The sequence below is a fragment of the Furipterus horrens genome, unplaced genomic scaffold, assembly GCF_987537825.1.
Source record: "Furipterus horrens unplaced genomic scaffold, mFurHor1.1.pri manual_scaffold_6, whole genome shotgun sequence".
NCBI lineage: Eukaryota > Metazoa > Chordata > Mammalia > Chiroptera > Furipteridae > Furipterus > Furipterus horrens.
This window is the reverse complement of record NW_028327176.1, coordinates 69,797,437-69,813,084: the sequence shown is the minus strand read 5'-3', so window position 1 is coordinate 69,813,084 and position 15,648 is coordinate 69,797,437. Positions and strand designations below refer to the sequence as shown.

At 38.2% G+C, this 15,648-nt stretch overlaps 1 protein-coding gene across 2 annotated transcripts in view; it reads left to right on the top strand.

The window, feature by feature from the left end:
* The window catches only part of TMEM87B (transmembrane protein 87B), a 54,920-nt gene that overhangs the window by 29,530 nt on the left and 9,742 nt on the right, over positions 1 to 15,648 (top strand). Inside the window, exons 10-17 of one of the 2 annotated variants that reach the window (XM_090281736.1) lie at positions 2 to 95; positions 5,230 to 5,303; positions 7,157 to 7,263; positions 7,346 to 7,404; positions 8,968 to 9,071; positions 10,682 to 10,755; positions 11,681 to 11,754; positions 12,919 to 12,971. In XM_090281736.1, the coding sequence (XP_090137862.1) occupies positions 2 to 95; positions 5,230 to 5,303; positions 7,157 to 7,263; positions 7,346 to 7,404; positions 8,968 to 9,071; positions 10,682 to 10,755; positions 11,681 to 11,754; positions 12,919 to 12,971 (639 nt within the window). Of the gene's footprint in view, position 1; positions 96 to 1,567; positions 1,642 to 5,229; positions 5,304 to 7,156; positions 7,264 to 7,345; positions 7,405 to 8,967; positions 9,072 to 10,681; positions 10,756 to 11,680; positions 11,755 to 12,918; positions 12,972 to 15,648 lie in introns of both variants that reach the window. The other variant, XM_090281735.1, reaches the window with a different exon arrangement.

Sequence of the window (15,648 nt, the reverse complement as noted above, 5' to 3'; positions counted from 1 at the left end):
GGCCTCGCTTAGGGACAGTCATGCACCGGGTGATTGGACTGGGGCTTCTCTACTTTATCTTCGCAACAGTTGAAGGCGTGATGAGAGTCATTGGGGTAAAACCTACATAATTCCACTACCACCCCTTTTGTTGTTGCTATGAAATATGACTGTATCTCCTAAGGTGAAATTTTAAAGGTAGGAAATTATGAAAAGGGCCCAATTTGAGCTTGATTTCCTATGGAATATTTTCCTTCTTTATACTATCTGAAAGTAAAAGGCAAGGAAGGCAGAGCACTTCCTAAAATGATGTGTTTGACTATGAAGAATGCACACGATGTCAGCCTAGGAACTGGCTGCATCTCAAAGATGTTCATAGTTCTTCCTTCAGAAGAACATTTGTCCTTATAGGTCATCCAGTCTGTATACATTAATTTCTTCCTTATGCCTTGACTTACATAAGTTAGGAGCAAGTCAGTTGTGCCCTTTACACATGGAAACATTCTATCTCACTCTTACGTCTCATTTGGTTATAAGTTTTCTCTGACTCCATAGCAATATTCTGGGGATTAGTAGAGCCCTCTGTCTGAAGGCGCAGGAGCAGGTGTCCAAGGAAGGGAACTTGATGGGGTGGCAGCAATGCTTTCCTCCCTGGAGAAGAGTCAGAATGTTTACATCTGCAAAGAACCTAGTTTCAGCTCTCAGTTTTTCTTAATAGTATAATTAACGACTGAGTGATTAAGAAACTTGTTATTTTTCACTTGATTTAAAGAACCTTGTAATTTTTGCCTACAGTGCCTTGGCTTAAATATATAAATCAGGTTACTGCACAGAGCAGTTCGTCTGTATATTGCCTGTGAGTTTACCTCACATGCTTGCTCTGACCCTTGAAGTAGGACAGTTGTCCCATAATGTTAAAAAGCCTTATCCTTCTTCCTGTTATCTTCGTACGTCTACGTTCTGTGTTAGATACACCTGATGTTTTGAAAGGGGTATTTATTTTTACCTTTATGTAATAATGAACTCTGCATTTATATATTACTCACAGGAAACTAATGTCTAAAGGGAAAAAAAGATAAATATTTCACATATATAGTATATACATTATATTTCCTTAAAACTTTACATAGGCAGCATTATAGACAGGTGTCTTACATACACTTCTCTTTCAGCTCTTAAGTGGCTAACCTATGATATGTTTTTCCCTTCCACACGGTTCCTTTTCCTTATTTTACTTTTTCTACATCCTTTGCATGCCATATGAAAGAGGAGGGTCCGATTCACTTGCAGCTGTGACTGCAGGTCTGTTGTGCAGAGGGGAGGTTCACACTGTTGCCCTTGGGTGCTTGTTATTTGCCATTCCATAGTTCAGTTTGACCTGTCCCCAGGCAAGTGGTTGACAAAACAGCTTATTTTCGTCTGCTAAAATTTCAGTTTATTTTCATTTCAGTTCTGTGAGGAAGTAAAAATATTGTATGTGGCCTTTTTAAAGCAATGCTGTGAACAGAATTGTTTTTCTTCATCAGATAATCCCTGTAATATAATGAAACTTCAACTTTCAGCATTTTTTCCCATTTTTATCTTTCAGGGTCCTAGCCATTTAGCTGTTGTTTTTGGCGACATTATTTTAGCAGTTATCGACTCCATTTTTGTATGGTTCATATCCTTTACAATGTCCTTCTAAAATAATTTATAGAGCATTAAAATCATGTTACTTTTAATTTGTAATAATAATGGAAAGAAATAAAGTTTTGCACTATTATTACCTCAACATAGGAATTTAGTTGAAGGTGAAAAAGTAACAACTCCCCAAACAAAGAACATCTTTGTTTTTTTCTATTTAGTTCAGCAAACTTAAGTACTTATTATGTGCCCTGTGCTGAGGGGGCATGGAAGAAAAAGGTATAGTCTCTGCATTTAAAGAATTCACAGTCTGGTCGAGGAGACAAACACATACGTAGAAGGAATATAGAAATAGTTGTCTCCACTTTAGAGAGTTGTTTTGCAAACAGAGGAAAGAGAGAAATTTCTGATTTCTAATGTGAAACCAGGAAAGACTTCATAGAGATGGTGACATTTAAATTGAGACTGGGAGGACAAATACGGGTTCAAAAGGAAGAGAACTGAGAATCAGGGAAGAGGCATTCTGGGAAGGATTCAGGGGAACACATGGTTGGAAGCATGAAATGTAGGGACTGTGGCAGAATGTCCCAGAATATCAGCCTATAGGGCAACTTGTGTGGGAGAGTCAAGGAAGTTGGGACAAGAGGGAAAGATAGAACGACTTGCTCAAGGTTTTTAAGAGTGTCCTGTGAAGGTATAAAGTAGAGGGAGTTGAAGCTGCACAGGTGAAAAACACGAAATCTGTGTGAGAAAGAACTCAGTGATAACGTAAAAAGATGACTTGGAAAAGGAGAGACTAGATACAGGAAGTCTAGCAAGAAGTCATTTACAGTGGTCCAAGGAAGAGATGGTGAGGGTTAGAAATAGGGCAGAGGAAATGAAGAAAAAAGTTCCACATGATAGACTTGCTAGAAGTGGTGACAGAAGAAGGGGCGAAGTCTCCAGAGAAGTCCCACGGGTCTTTTTGGGTGGCTGGGGACAGTGTTGCCATTATCAAGGTAGTGACCTTGAAAAAGGGACTGTCATGGATGAGGTTTGAGCTGCTGGAGAGTTAGTATGAGGAAGAGAGTTGGAAATCCCAGCCTGGGTTTGCGAGAGGAGTCGGAACTGACATTGAAGGCTGGAGATCGTCTCTATGGGAGAAGGTTGCAACTGTGGTAGTGGTCCAAGGAGAACACATAGGCCTGTGAGAGGAGCGGAGCCAGGATGGCCTGGTGAGCAGAGGGTGCGTGGAAGGACCACCAGGGTGACGGAGGTGGGAGAACCAGGAATTGTCATGGAGTAGAAAGTGAGGGATCTCCAGTAGGAGGGGTGGTCAGCAGTGGCCAGTGTCGCAGAGGAATTCCCAAGGCACACCAGCTTCCATCATTGAAGAGGCTGCACTGGGACAGCACGGAGAGCAGGTTTGGCCAAGGTAGGGGCAGAAATCGTGGGACAGCAGAAGTGTGAGGACAGCATGAGCTGATCCTGGAGGACCCCTCACTGATTCAGGGCTCATTTGAGTCTGGGGATCCCCAATGTGTTTTTCTGCCTGGTGGGGCCTCTTGTGGAAATGGGAGGAATTCTAGAGGAACTACGGCCTGGTCAGAGCAGAAGGTAGGGTTCTGCAGATCCCAGAGTAGTATTTTCATTTGTTTCTTCTATATTTCTCTCTGAAACTCCTTCCTATAGATAGATTTTATTTTTATGTTTTTTAAAGATTTTATTTGTTTGTTTACTTATTTACTTATTTATTTAGAGGGGGGGAAGGAAGGGAGAGAAACATCAATGTGCAAGAAAAATCAGTTGGCTCTCACACGCCCCCACCTGATGACCTGGCTCGCAACCCAGGCACATGCCCCAGTCAGGAACTGACCAGCGACCCTTTAGTTCGCAGGCAGGAACTCAATCCACTGAGTCACACCAGCCAAGACAGATTTTATTTTTACCAAGTTTTTTTGTTTCCATTGTCTTTGATACTTGTATTTTAGCTTTTAACATTAAATGTTTTGTTTTCCTTATACCTCTTTTCATTTTCTCATCTCTGTCTCTCAGAGGAAGGGCTAGAGGGCTTGACTCTTAACCTACCTGTGTTCTTCTGCACAAGGAAGCCCCTGTGCTAGCAAACATGGCACTAATGCTTCTCTGAGCCCCTTGTGGGTGGTTTTGCCTAAGCCAGGTCTGCCTATTCTTTAACGTTCCTTTATGGGTTCTCAGTTTGCTTCCAAGTTAAAACAAAACACAACCTTTAAATTTATTATCCTTATTCTCTAAAGCAGTGGTCCTCGGCTGCCTGGGTCTGGGGTCAGACCTGCCTTTGAAACTGTGGTGCAGCCTAGAGTCTGCACAAATTAGAGACCTGCTCCCCACCCACACAGGCGTTTTGCCTGTAGCAGGGCATTTAAAACCTTCCAAATTATAGTCGTGGATCCCCTAGTGCCTAAGAGGTGTCCAGTTAAGACATAATGCTTGATTTAAGGAGTTGTTTCTGACCGAACCTGATTGAAAATCATATTCTACTTCTGTCCATATCTACTAGTTTAGAATCCAAGTTTATTGAATAAAATTATAATTAAATAAATATGATCTCAGAGAGTGATATAAGCATCTTACTATAGTAATTTTCATTTTTTTTTGCATTAAAATGCATTTGAAGACGTTTGGTTGTTATAAAGGTGAAGTACATTCCTCAGTTGTATACATGAACCATGTTCCAGCCGAGGGCTGCAGGTCCTGTTCTGATGGATGCATCGCTGCCTAGGAGAGGAGCAGCAGTGTGGACATGCCTGAAATGGGGAGAGGCAGGCCTGCAGCGCTAATGCTCTAAGTCCATCTGGATTTGAATGAGGGTCATTTCTCTCCTTTATGGACAGTTTTGGCTTTGGTCTGTTCCAACATAGAAGGAGCCAAATTGGGGTGGGAGGTAAGGAGAACAAGGTGAAAGATTAGGAAGGAACAATATTAATTATTAATATATTTTTAAAGATTTTATTTATTTATTTTTAGAGAGAGGGGAAGGGAGGGAGAGAGGGAGAGAAATATCGATGTGAGAGAAACACCGATCGGTTGGCTGCCGCACGCACCTCAACTGGGGACTGAACCCATAACCCAGGCATGTGCCCTGACTGGGGATCAAACCGGATACCTTTGCCTTGCCAGATGATACCCAGTTAACTGAGCCACACAGGTCAGCGCTAATTATTAATATTTTTAATAAAGATGTTTGGGATAAAAGTCCTGAAGAAATCCAGAAATTACAATTATTTTGGTGAATGTTTCATAGAGAAGGAAATTTAGTATCCATTTCTGCTTAAAACTGAATTCCTGGTGCTTGCTTTTAGATTGCTGTTTGGTATTATTTATTACTGAAGTGAAAAGTGCTTTCTCTGTACAAAAAGAGAGTGGGTTTCCTAAGGGATACAAATGACGAGCAAAGAAGCAAGACTTCCTAGAGAACTGAGTGATCTCCTAAGGACCCTTTGCTTCCTTTGCTTTTGGTGAACTTAACTGCAGCTAATCCTGTACAAACCTACTTCTAAAGTAATAACAGAAATAGCCTAAACAATTAAAAGCCACAGCCTTTCTCATGAATCCCCTTCCCTTTTTTCTGCTTGCTTTATTATTATTATTATTGCTGTTTTGCTGCAGGCAAATGACTCTGATCTTGTACTTCTGGCCAGCCTCCCTCTGTCTCTTCTTGACTCTGGCTTGTGCTGGTGGATATCCTTTCCTATGGCAGCTGGGGCCTGGGGACACTCTCTTGGGATGATGGGCTGCCTGCTTTCTAACCACTTCCCTCTGATGTGAGAGATGGTTTAAGCTTTCCCTGCATTAGGAGTGTCCTGGTAAGTGCAGGCTTAGGCAGTTCCGAGTTTGCTTTTGATCTTTTTGTTTCTGGGCTTTTAAAAAACACTTTTGAATTTTTTAATTTAAATTATTTTTTTAGATTTTATTTATTTTTAGAGAGTTGGGAAGGGAGGGAGAAAGAGAAGGAGAGAAACATCGGTGTGCAAGATAGACATCCGTTAGGTGTTTCTCACACTCCCCTAACTGGGGACCTGGCCCGCAACCCAGGCATGCGCCCTGACTGGGATCCTTAACTGGCGACCTTTTGGTTCAGATGCTGGTGCGGAATCCACTAAGCTACACCAGCCAGAGCACTTTTGAATTTTCAAATGACACCAGATTTTTAACATAGAGAATTGGTTTTCATCAAGAATTTCTAAAATGTATTTGTCTTGGTAATGTTTAAGGAATATAGCACATTTGCATTTTTGTAAATTCTGACAGTAGCCCTAATTGGTTGGATTGTATTGTTTTAGACATTGATCTTTTGCAACTTTTTGCTCATTTAGAAAAAGTGAAAAGCAGTTTTGGTAGTTTTAGGTGCTAAGAAGTTTTTATTAGTATTCGAAATTTCAAATAGGAGGCATAAATGGAAAATTTTCCACTTGTATTCATTTGCTCAGCTCTGTCATTTCTGAACAAAGCCTGGTGCTGTGCTCCAGAAGGAGCAACTCCCATCAACAGACGGAGCTCTGGTTCCATCTCAGCCTTGCTGCTGAGGAGGCTGTGGAAAAGCCACTTCTTACTTCTTCATACCTGACAGTGTGGAACTTCACCAGAACCTGTGTTCCTGGTGAACCACTGTGGTGAGGAAAGCCCCCCACCCTTTTGCCCTCCAGGGAAAGGCTTACTCCAGAGAACCCCCTTCTTCTGTAAGACTTAGATGAGACTCCCCTTGCCCCCTGGTTTACACACTGTGACAAGGCCAAACTCAGACCTGTGTACCCACTGACCGATCTGGTTCAAACTAGGCTGTCTCCTTCCCCCAGATTCCTGGGCTTTGGTTTACCCAAGCCCTCTGGGAAGGCCCTGCCAAGAATCCGCAGATCTCAGGAAGGTCACTCCCTGACTGACTGTCCCATCATGCCACCCACTTCCCTACACCTAAGCTTTCTGGTCCTGTTTCCACCTCCCTGTAAAAGCAAAGCCCTTTCTTTCCTGTGTAACCGTTGGGACTTCCAAAGATCTTACAGTTAGGACATGCTCCCCTTTGCAATCACCTTTTAAATGAAGTCTTTCCTTACCTAAGTCCAGATTAGTTTTGACATATTTTACTTTTTAATTGATAAAAGGGAGTTGATAGTGATCTAATTTCTTAATTATGGTCATTGAAAGGATAAAATGAGAATAGACTAGGAGAAAATGAAAGAAAGAAAGGGAAGCACAGGCCCAGTGGGAAATCACAGTGAGACCCGCAGAGCGTCGGGGTGCCGCTCTGTCCTGGGCTTTGGGAGCTTGGTGTGGAAGAGCACGCCGTGGGGCTTCTTGCTTGTGTGTTTTCCTCCAAGTTTATTGAGCTGAGACAGCTGTAGATTGTAAGGCATAATCTGCAATTAATTGGTATGATTATACAGGATTGGCTAAAATGGCATTTTTTGTATTTTTATTACCATTAAGGTAATGGAATTACATTTAGCAGTACCCGTTTTGGAAATGTAGAAGATTCTTATTATTTTTTTTATTTTAACTGTTTATTACTATTTAAACTTTTTCCTTAACTTTTTTACATTTTTGTAAGTTTGGCACAAACTATGAAGACTTTGAGACTAAGAAAAAACATGGTGAAATTTTCTTTGTATAGGCACTTTACAAATACTCTGATTTTTGCTGTTCTGGGTAAGTATCAAACTTTTCTTATTATAGTAAATTATTTCAGTATCACATTTCCTTCAAATGTGACTTTTTTGGTGTGTTTCAGCATCTGTAGTGTTTATGGTGTGGAGAACTAAGACATTTAGATTTGCAAAATGTCAATCAGTAAGTATAATCTATTTAAATTTTTGTTTTAATTATACTATTTTGTGTCATTTTTAAGAATTATTTTGTATATGTAAATCAAGGTACTTCTAGTGAAGATGTTCTGTTTACCTTTAATTATTTTATATAGAATTATAAAAACTTTTGCCTCCTTCTATGAATCTGAAAAAGTTTCTCCTAAGTCTGCTTTTCCAGTTATTCCCTTTTCTCACCTTCCTTTCATAGATTTTGGAAGATAATTCTCTACTATATATTTTAAGGTAACAGGAAATCCTTTTCTTCCTGCAAACTATGAACTTGGGCTGTTCTGTATGTAATGGGCCTGTAAAACCTTAAGTCTGCTGTGTTTCTAGGGCAATATACCCATTATGAACAAACACTCAGGAGATGCTTGCCATGAGTTCTCGAGTTAGAAGAAGATATGTTTCTTAGCTTGAAACTCTAAAAGGCTTTCTTCAGGGGGCCGTCTTGATTAGGATCTTGTCTCTACTTCGGTGTGGACAGTTACTTATAAACAGCCCTCTGACAGCCCTGGGCAGCTGCCGCTGTCTTAGGGATGAGTTAATGAGATAAGAGACTGACTTTCTGGAATTTCTTTTTTCTTTTTCTCTCACCTTAGTATTTTTCACATGGAGTTCTATGGCTATCTCTTGGATTTTTATTTTTGTTTTCTAAATCTTTTTGTTAACCCTATAAGTTTATGGAAGGGAATGTTTATAATGTTAAATAGCCCTTTTGAAACATTTCAAACATATATGATAAAACCTCCTATCTCACTAAAAGCAGAACAATCTATTGGGAAAAATATTGCATTGATATTTTTGCATCAGAGATGCTAATGTCAAAAATACTGCAGACCCCGCCTTTGTCTGTGGGGGATACATCACAAGACCCCCAGTGGATGCCTGAAACTGTGGATAGTACCAAACCCTATATATACTATGTTTTCTTCTATACATATATATCTGTGATAAAGTCTAATTTATAAATTAGGCACAGTAGAGATTAACAACAATAACTAACAATAAAATAGAACAGTTATAATCTATGGTAATAAAAGTTATGCGAACATGATCTCGTTCTCAGAATATCTTTTGAATCGTTTATTTCTGGACTAATACTTTTGGACTGCAGTTAACCACAGGCAGTGAAAGCCACAGGAAGCAAAAGCACAGATGAGAGGGGACTGCTGTGCCTGTTGTCAACCTGGTTCCGATTCTGCTGTTAGCTGGCCTCATGTCTGTTTCCGTGTAGAAAGTATATTAAATGATCTCTGAAGTGCCTTTAAACTCCTTTATGATACTATACTATATAATTTATGTTAGGGTTTTATTTGTCTGATTGGCTCAAAGGCTGAAGTAAGCATTAATGTTGATTTTAGAAAGATAACATTTCTTAGTTTTCATGTTTCTTAAAAATGTTTACTTATTATTTAGAAGACTTAACTGGTGGGAAAAATTTCATTAGTACTTGTCAATGTGCATACACTATTTGAATCAGAAATCTATATGTTTATGTTTATCAGAAAATCAACTTTTCATGTTTGAATTGTCCTTATTATAGGATTGGATGGAAATCTGGGTTGATGATGCATTTTGGAGATTCCTTTTTTCACTTATCCTTATTGTAATAATGTTTTTGTGGAGACCATCAGCAAATAATCAAAGGTACCTAACACAGGAAAATTCAAGTTTGGCAAGCATTTGCTGGTCACCTGCTACAGGTTAACAACACATTTATAGAGAGTGTGGGGAAGTTGTCCATGCCTGTCAGGAGTATACTGTCGAGCAGGGAGACACACAGGACAGATGCAAGACAGTGAAATCAGAGATGTGTAAAGTGTGTCCAGGGGGTGCACGGAGGGGGTGAGGAAAACTCCTGGAGGCAGCGTTGGTGTTTCACCTGAAGGAAAGGAGCAGGCAGTAAAAGACCGAGCTGGGAAGAGTGTAAATACATTTCTGGAGTAGTAGGGAAACGAGGTATGCTTTGAAAGTCATCAAGGCATGCGGTTTGGTTAGTGCTACTTACCCTGGAAGGAGGTAAAGCTGCAAAGGAAGGCACGACCAAAATCATGAAGAGCTTGTGTGCCAAGTTCAGAAGATTGTACTTTAGACCACATGTGTTGGGGAGTCCCACCTTCCCTCACCTCATTCCTCTTCCCCCAGAAAAGCACTACAAGGGAAAAATATACAAGTATATACCAGTGTGTGTGTTTTTCTCTTTTTAACAGTATACAGTAATTGTTAATACAGACACATATACATGTATACACTATTCTGCCCTTGTTAAAATATATCCATATCGTCTGGTGTATATCTTCCACATTACTTTTTTATTTCCTTATTCTTTTAAAAAAGACTTTATTTATTTTATTTTTAGAGAGAGTGGAAGGGAAGGAGAAAGAGAGGGAGAGAAACATCAGTGTGTGGTTGCCTCTCACATGCCCCCAACTGGGGACCTGGCCTGCAACCCAGGCATGTGCCCTGACTGGGCATCAAACCGGTGACCCTTTGGTTCACTGAGCCACACCAGCCAGGGCTACTTTTATTTTTAATTACACCCAAAGATATGTTTATTGACTTCAGAGAGAGAGGAAGGGTTGAGGGGAGAAAGAAACATCAGTGTGAGAGAGAAACATCATTTGGTTGCCTCCTGTACACACCCTGACCAGGGGATCAAACCCACAACCTTATTAGTGTACTGGACAACACTCCAACCAACTAAGCCACCTGGCCAGAGCTTAATGGCTGTATGGCATTCCATGTTATCAATGTAGCATAATTTATGTAAGCAGTTCCTAAATATCTGAATATTAGACACTGTTTCCAGGTGTTTGTTTTGTTGTTATTATCAGCAATGCTTTCTGAATGCTGCTGGACCTCGTAAATGTGGCGCAGTCATGTGCTTTATTTTCATCTATTAGATTAGCAATTTCTCTTTTATTGGGGCATGAGTTAAAAGGTGTGGGAGGGAGGGAGGCAGAGCTGACATGGAAAAAGAGAGCAACAGGCAGGCAGTCCTCCCTGAACATGACATGTTGCAGAACTGCTCTCCAGTAAGATCTCACTAGTTTCTGCTGCTACCAGTAAGGCTGGAGGGCTCAGGGTCACCATTTCTTCACAATAACCTTTCTAATTTGAGAGTAAAATAATTAAAATTTTATTTCAATTTATGAGAAACTTAAACTTGTTATTGTGTGCAATAACCTTTTAGCTATAAACTGAAAATTAAACAGCCTTCAATGCACTAGTAAAATAACTTCTTGTTGTTGACATAGGTATGCCTTCATGCCCTTAATAGATGATTCTGATGATGAAGTTGAAGAATTTACGGTAACATCTGAGAATTTAAGTGAGTGTTATGTTTTCTTATTGAATGACCATTGTCTGTATCAAAACAAAGAATTACTGTACCTTTACCTGTGATGCAAGGTCAGATATTTTTTCTTATAAAATATTTTTTAAACTATATCTGTAGAAACCTCTATTATGCTAGCTACTCATAAGAAGAGAAGTCAGTAATGAAATTCTCAAGGTTATTAATGTAGTTTGAGCTTTTGTTACTGGTTTTCCCTGAATATTGAGGTAGGTACGCTGCTTTTCACAAGAATGGTTGGTGTACATTCATCTTGGTGATGACTCAATTTCTTTCAGTCACCTCTTCTTGCCCTTTAAAATTAGGCACATCTTTAATTTCCTGATCATGCCCAAAGCATTTCTGATTATGTTGTTAGTGTTAATTTCATCTTTGTATTTTTTTCTACACAGCATTTTATCATTCTATTAATTTCACCACAATAACCAATAATTTTAACACCTGCTAGAATACAGTGCAACACTTCGCAGAGGAAGATGAGAGAACCCAGAGTCTGTATGATACCATTGTCAGTGTCCAGTGTGCAATAATAAATTAATAGACATGGGATGAAACTGGAAACTTTGACCCACGATTAGTGGAACAATCAGTCAATAGAGAACCAGAGGTGACACAATATTACACTTAGTAAGAAAGAACTTGAAAAATAATGATCACAAATGTATTAAAAGAATCTACAGGAATAGATTGGTGAAGACAGGGAAATTTCAGGAGCGATAGAAACTTACTAAAGAGGAGGCGAAGGAGGGATAGGAGAAGAAAGAAGAAGAACCAAATATAAATACTATTAACTCTTCTTTTAAAAACATACGATATTATTCCTTGTTGAATTATTAAGTATGAGGCCGTGAAGAAAAATCTTTTATAATTTTAATATATTTATCTCTAATGTTTCTCATAGCTGAAGGGATAAAATTAAGAACCTCAAAAACGGTTTCCAATGGAATGGCTAAACCTGCTACTTCTGATAACTTTGTGAGTAATACACATATTTAACAGTCTCTGTCTTTAATACTTCAGAAATTTACATGAGTATCATGTTCATTGACCATCAGGCGAACATTTTTTACTAAGGTTTTTTTGTATGAAAATAAATGTTAGCAAGTAGCAATACTGATTAAGTCTGTAACCATAACCGTTATAGATCCTGCTTCTCACGTCCTGTTCTTTGACCAACAGCAGCACAAGCATCCTCTCAGGCCTGTGCTAGACATACTGAATCAGCATCTGCTTTCTAACAGGATTCCATAGATGATTCCTGTGCACATTAAAGATGGAGAAGCTTTGTTATAGTAAAAGCTTGTGTTAATTTTTCAGCATTTGAAAGTGATTTTGAAGACATTTCGATTACATTTGTTATCTGTTGGGAAAGGACTTTACTGAATGTATCACCTATGCAGTTAACAGAATTATTCTAGAACCAGAGTATTCTATATAGCTAATACTAGAACCACAGTATTCTTATGTATCCAGGTAGATCACAAAGAAACATTTTGATTTATTTTACATTATAAACCAAAATATTCCTATACCTTTTATTTTTCTTTTCCTCAATGAGGTAACTATAAGCAAGTTTCTGTTAAAGAAAATTAAATATCTTAAATGACCTGCTTTTCTTATTTTCTATAGAGAAGAGAGTATAAATACAAGTGATAGAATAAATAGGCTTTTGTAAAGTTAGATTATTTGTACCATCTTTTTGGTTGAAAAATTAAAACTCATGATATAAAATCTTGAACAAATTAGGAGGCATAATGAATGCTGGGAGTGACAAATCAATGCAAGTCAGTATTCTTGCTTTTTTCTATCATATAGGTCAACTCTTTGTATTTTTATTTTATTTTATCTTATTTTCAGAACAAAAACACCTGTGCATCTAACTAAAACCAAGAGTACAAAAATTAAAAATCCAAATTTTTGTTTGTTTGCTTGTTTAAACATTGGCATAATTTCTTTGTGGCATTAGTGCCAATTTCTTAGGATATGTAGAAATTAAAAGAATGTCATGCATTTGGATGTAAATACTTAATTTTTATATACATTCTATTTAAAAATCCTACTTTCAAGTAATATTAAGCAATATGTAAATGTTTATATACTATGTAAATATTTATAATATGCAAATATTTATTTCTACAGGATGAAGATTTGAAGTGGGTGGAAGAAAATATTCCCTCTTCATTCACAGATGTGTAAATATCCTGTTGGAGTTTAACTAAATTTAGGCTCAAATGTGAAGGAATAAGTTCATACTTTTCAGACCTCACATGTCCATATGTTGTTTTTTTTATTTTTTTTTAAGATTCTATTTATTTATTTTCAGAGAGAGGGGAAGGGAGGGAGAGAAACATGTGTGTGGTTGCCCTTCACACGCCCCCAACCGGGGACCTGGCCCATAACCCAGGCATGTGCCCCAACTGGGAATTGAACCAGCGACCCTTTGGTTTGTAGGTGGGTGCTAAATCCACTGAACCACACCAGCCAAGGCTCCATATGTTTTTATAGCCCCCTTAATTAATAAATAACTGAGTTACTTCATGTCAAATTACAAAGAAAATGTAGCCTTGCCTTGATCTATCTTTCTGCCACGTTTTTCTTTTTTTCTTTAACCCTTTGAGTGCCATGCATAATTTGAAATTTGGATCAACATGAGAAAAAATTGTATCAATATATAACCTGAGGTACAAAAAAAAGAACAAAGCATAAAATATGAATTATTTCATTGTTATTTACATTTATAGCCATCAAAAAAAGAGTCGCTGGGAGCAACGCTGGCACTTTTGGGAAAATGTGTCAGCGTCACTCACAGCAACGTTGGCACTCAGAGGGTTAAATTATTTATTTATTTTTATTTTTTTGCCACTACTAATTTTTCCCCTTATACCCCCTTCCAACTCCATCCTCCTCCCTCGCCCCCACAGTCACCACACCATTGTATATGTCCATGAATCCTTTTTCGTTTTTTTTCAATCTTTCTACCCTCTAACCCCACCCCTGAGCTATCAGACTGCTCTCTATCTATGAGTGTTTATTTTCCTTATTAGTTCAGTTTGTTCATAAGATACCACATATGAGTGAAATCGTATGGTATTTGTCTTTCTCTGACTGGCTTATTTCACTTAGCACAGTGTTCTCCAGGGCCACCCATACTGTTGCAAAGGGTAAAATTTTCTTCTTTTTTATGGCTGAGTAGTATTCCATTGTGTAAACGTCCCATAGTTGTTTTATTCACTCATCTGTTGATGAGAACTTGGGCTGCTTCCATACCTTGGTGATTGTAAATAATGCTGCAATGAACATAGGGTGCTTAATGTTCCTCCAAATTCGTGTTTTGGGTTCCTTTGGATATATTCCCCAAAGTAGGATTGCTGGGTCAACAGGCAGGTCCATTTTTAATTTTTTGAGATGTCTCCATGCTGCTTTCCATAGTGGCTGCAGCAGTCTGCATTCCCACCAACAGTGCAAAAGAGTTCCCCTTTCTCCACATCCTCACCAACACTTGTTGTTTGTGATTTATTGATGATAGCCATTCTGACTGGTGTGAGATGATATCTCACTGTGGTTTTAATTTGCATTTCTCTGATGATTAGCAATATTGAGCATTTTTTCATATGTCTGTTGGCCATCTGTATGTCCTCTTTGGAGAATTGTATTCAGGTCCTTTGCCCATTTTTTAATTGGATTGTTTGTCTTCTCCCTTTCTCACTGTACAAAAACTATTTTAATACTTGTGCCCTATTACCAGCTCCAGCCTTTTCTGATCTATGTTTATGGGCTTGAATAATCTTATTTTGTTTTAATTTTTTATTATGGAAAAGTTGAAACACATGTAGAACACTTCTCTTTAACACATGTAACCACACTATCATGGTGGGGAAACTTTCTGAAGAAAAACGTGAGCATAGGAAAAATAGAGTGCAGAGGAAGCCCCTCTGGGAACTTTGAAATATTCAGGGTCTTCTTTATCAGTGTTCTGTTCGACACTAGAATTCCAGAGCTATTTCCACAGTGGAAACAGTTAGGATAGCCAGATATGATAATATTTTCATATACTGTTCCTTCCTTTCCCTGCTCCCAGTTGCTTCCTATTCAGACAGTTCCTGTTAATATGATATTCTAATTGAAGAACTCCCTTTATGGTAGTGCGGGTATCCTAACAATGATTTCTTGGGTTTTATTTGTCTGAAAAAGTCTTAGTTTTAGCTTTTTGGAAAGGTATATTTGCTGAGTATAGAATTCTTATTTTTTTCTCTTAATACTTCAAAGATTATTACTTGATGTCTTCCAGCTTTCATAATTTCTGAAAGAAGTCTGGTTTAGTTCTTTGTTCCTCCATATATTACTTAGGTTTTACTTGTGGGGTTTTTGTTTTGTTTTATGGCTACCTTCAGGATTTTCTCCCTTATCTTTGGTTTTCATCACTATGAATATGATGATTCTCAGCATTGTGTGGACGTATATTTTCATTTCTCTTCGGTATATACCTAAAAATGGAATTGCTAAATCATATGGTAAAATGTATGTTTAACATTATGGAGAAGTGTCAGGCTGTTTTCCAAGCAACTGAAACATTTTTATTCCTATACTAACCTATGAGGCTTTTAGTTTCTCCACATTTGTGTCAACACTTGCTATTGCTCACTTTTTTGGTTTTAGCTCTCTTCATGGTTATGAAGTAGTATCTTGTGCTTTTTAGTAAGTGAAATTTGAACTGCTCTGTTGAGGGACCAGTGTTACTGAAATGCACACACATCAGATTTATGCAAAGTGGGGACTGCGTATATATTATGAAACTAATAATACACTATTACATTTTTTACTAGTCAGAAAAGGAAAATAGGTGTATATATATTCTTTTATATTTACCCA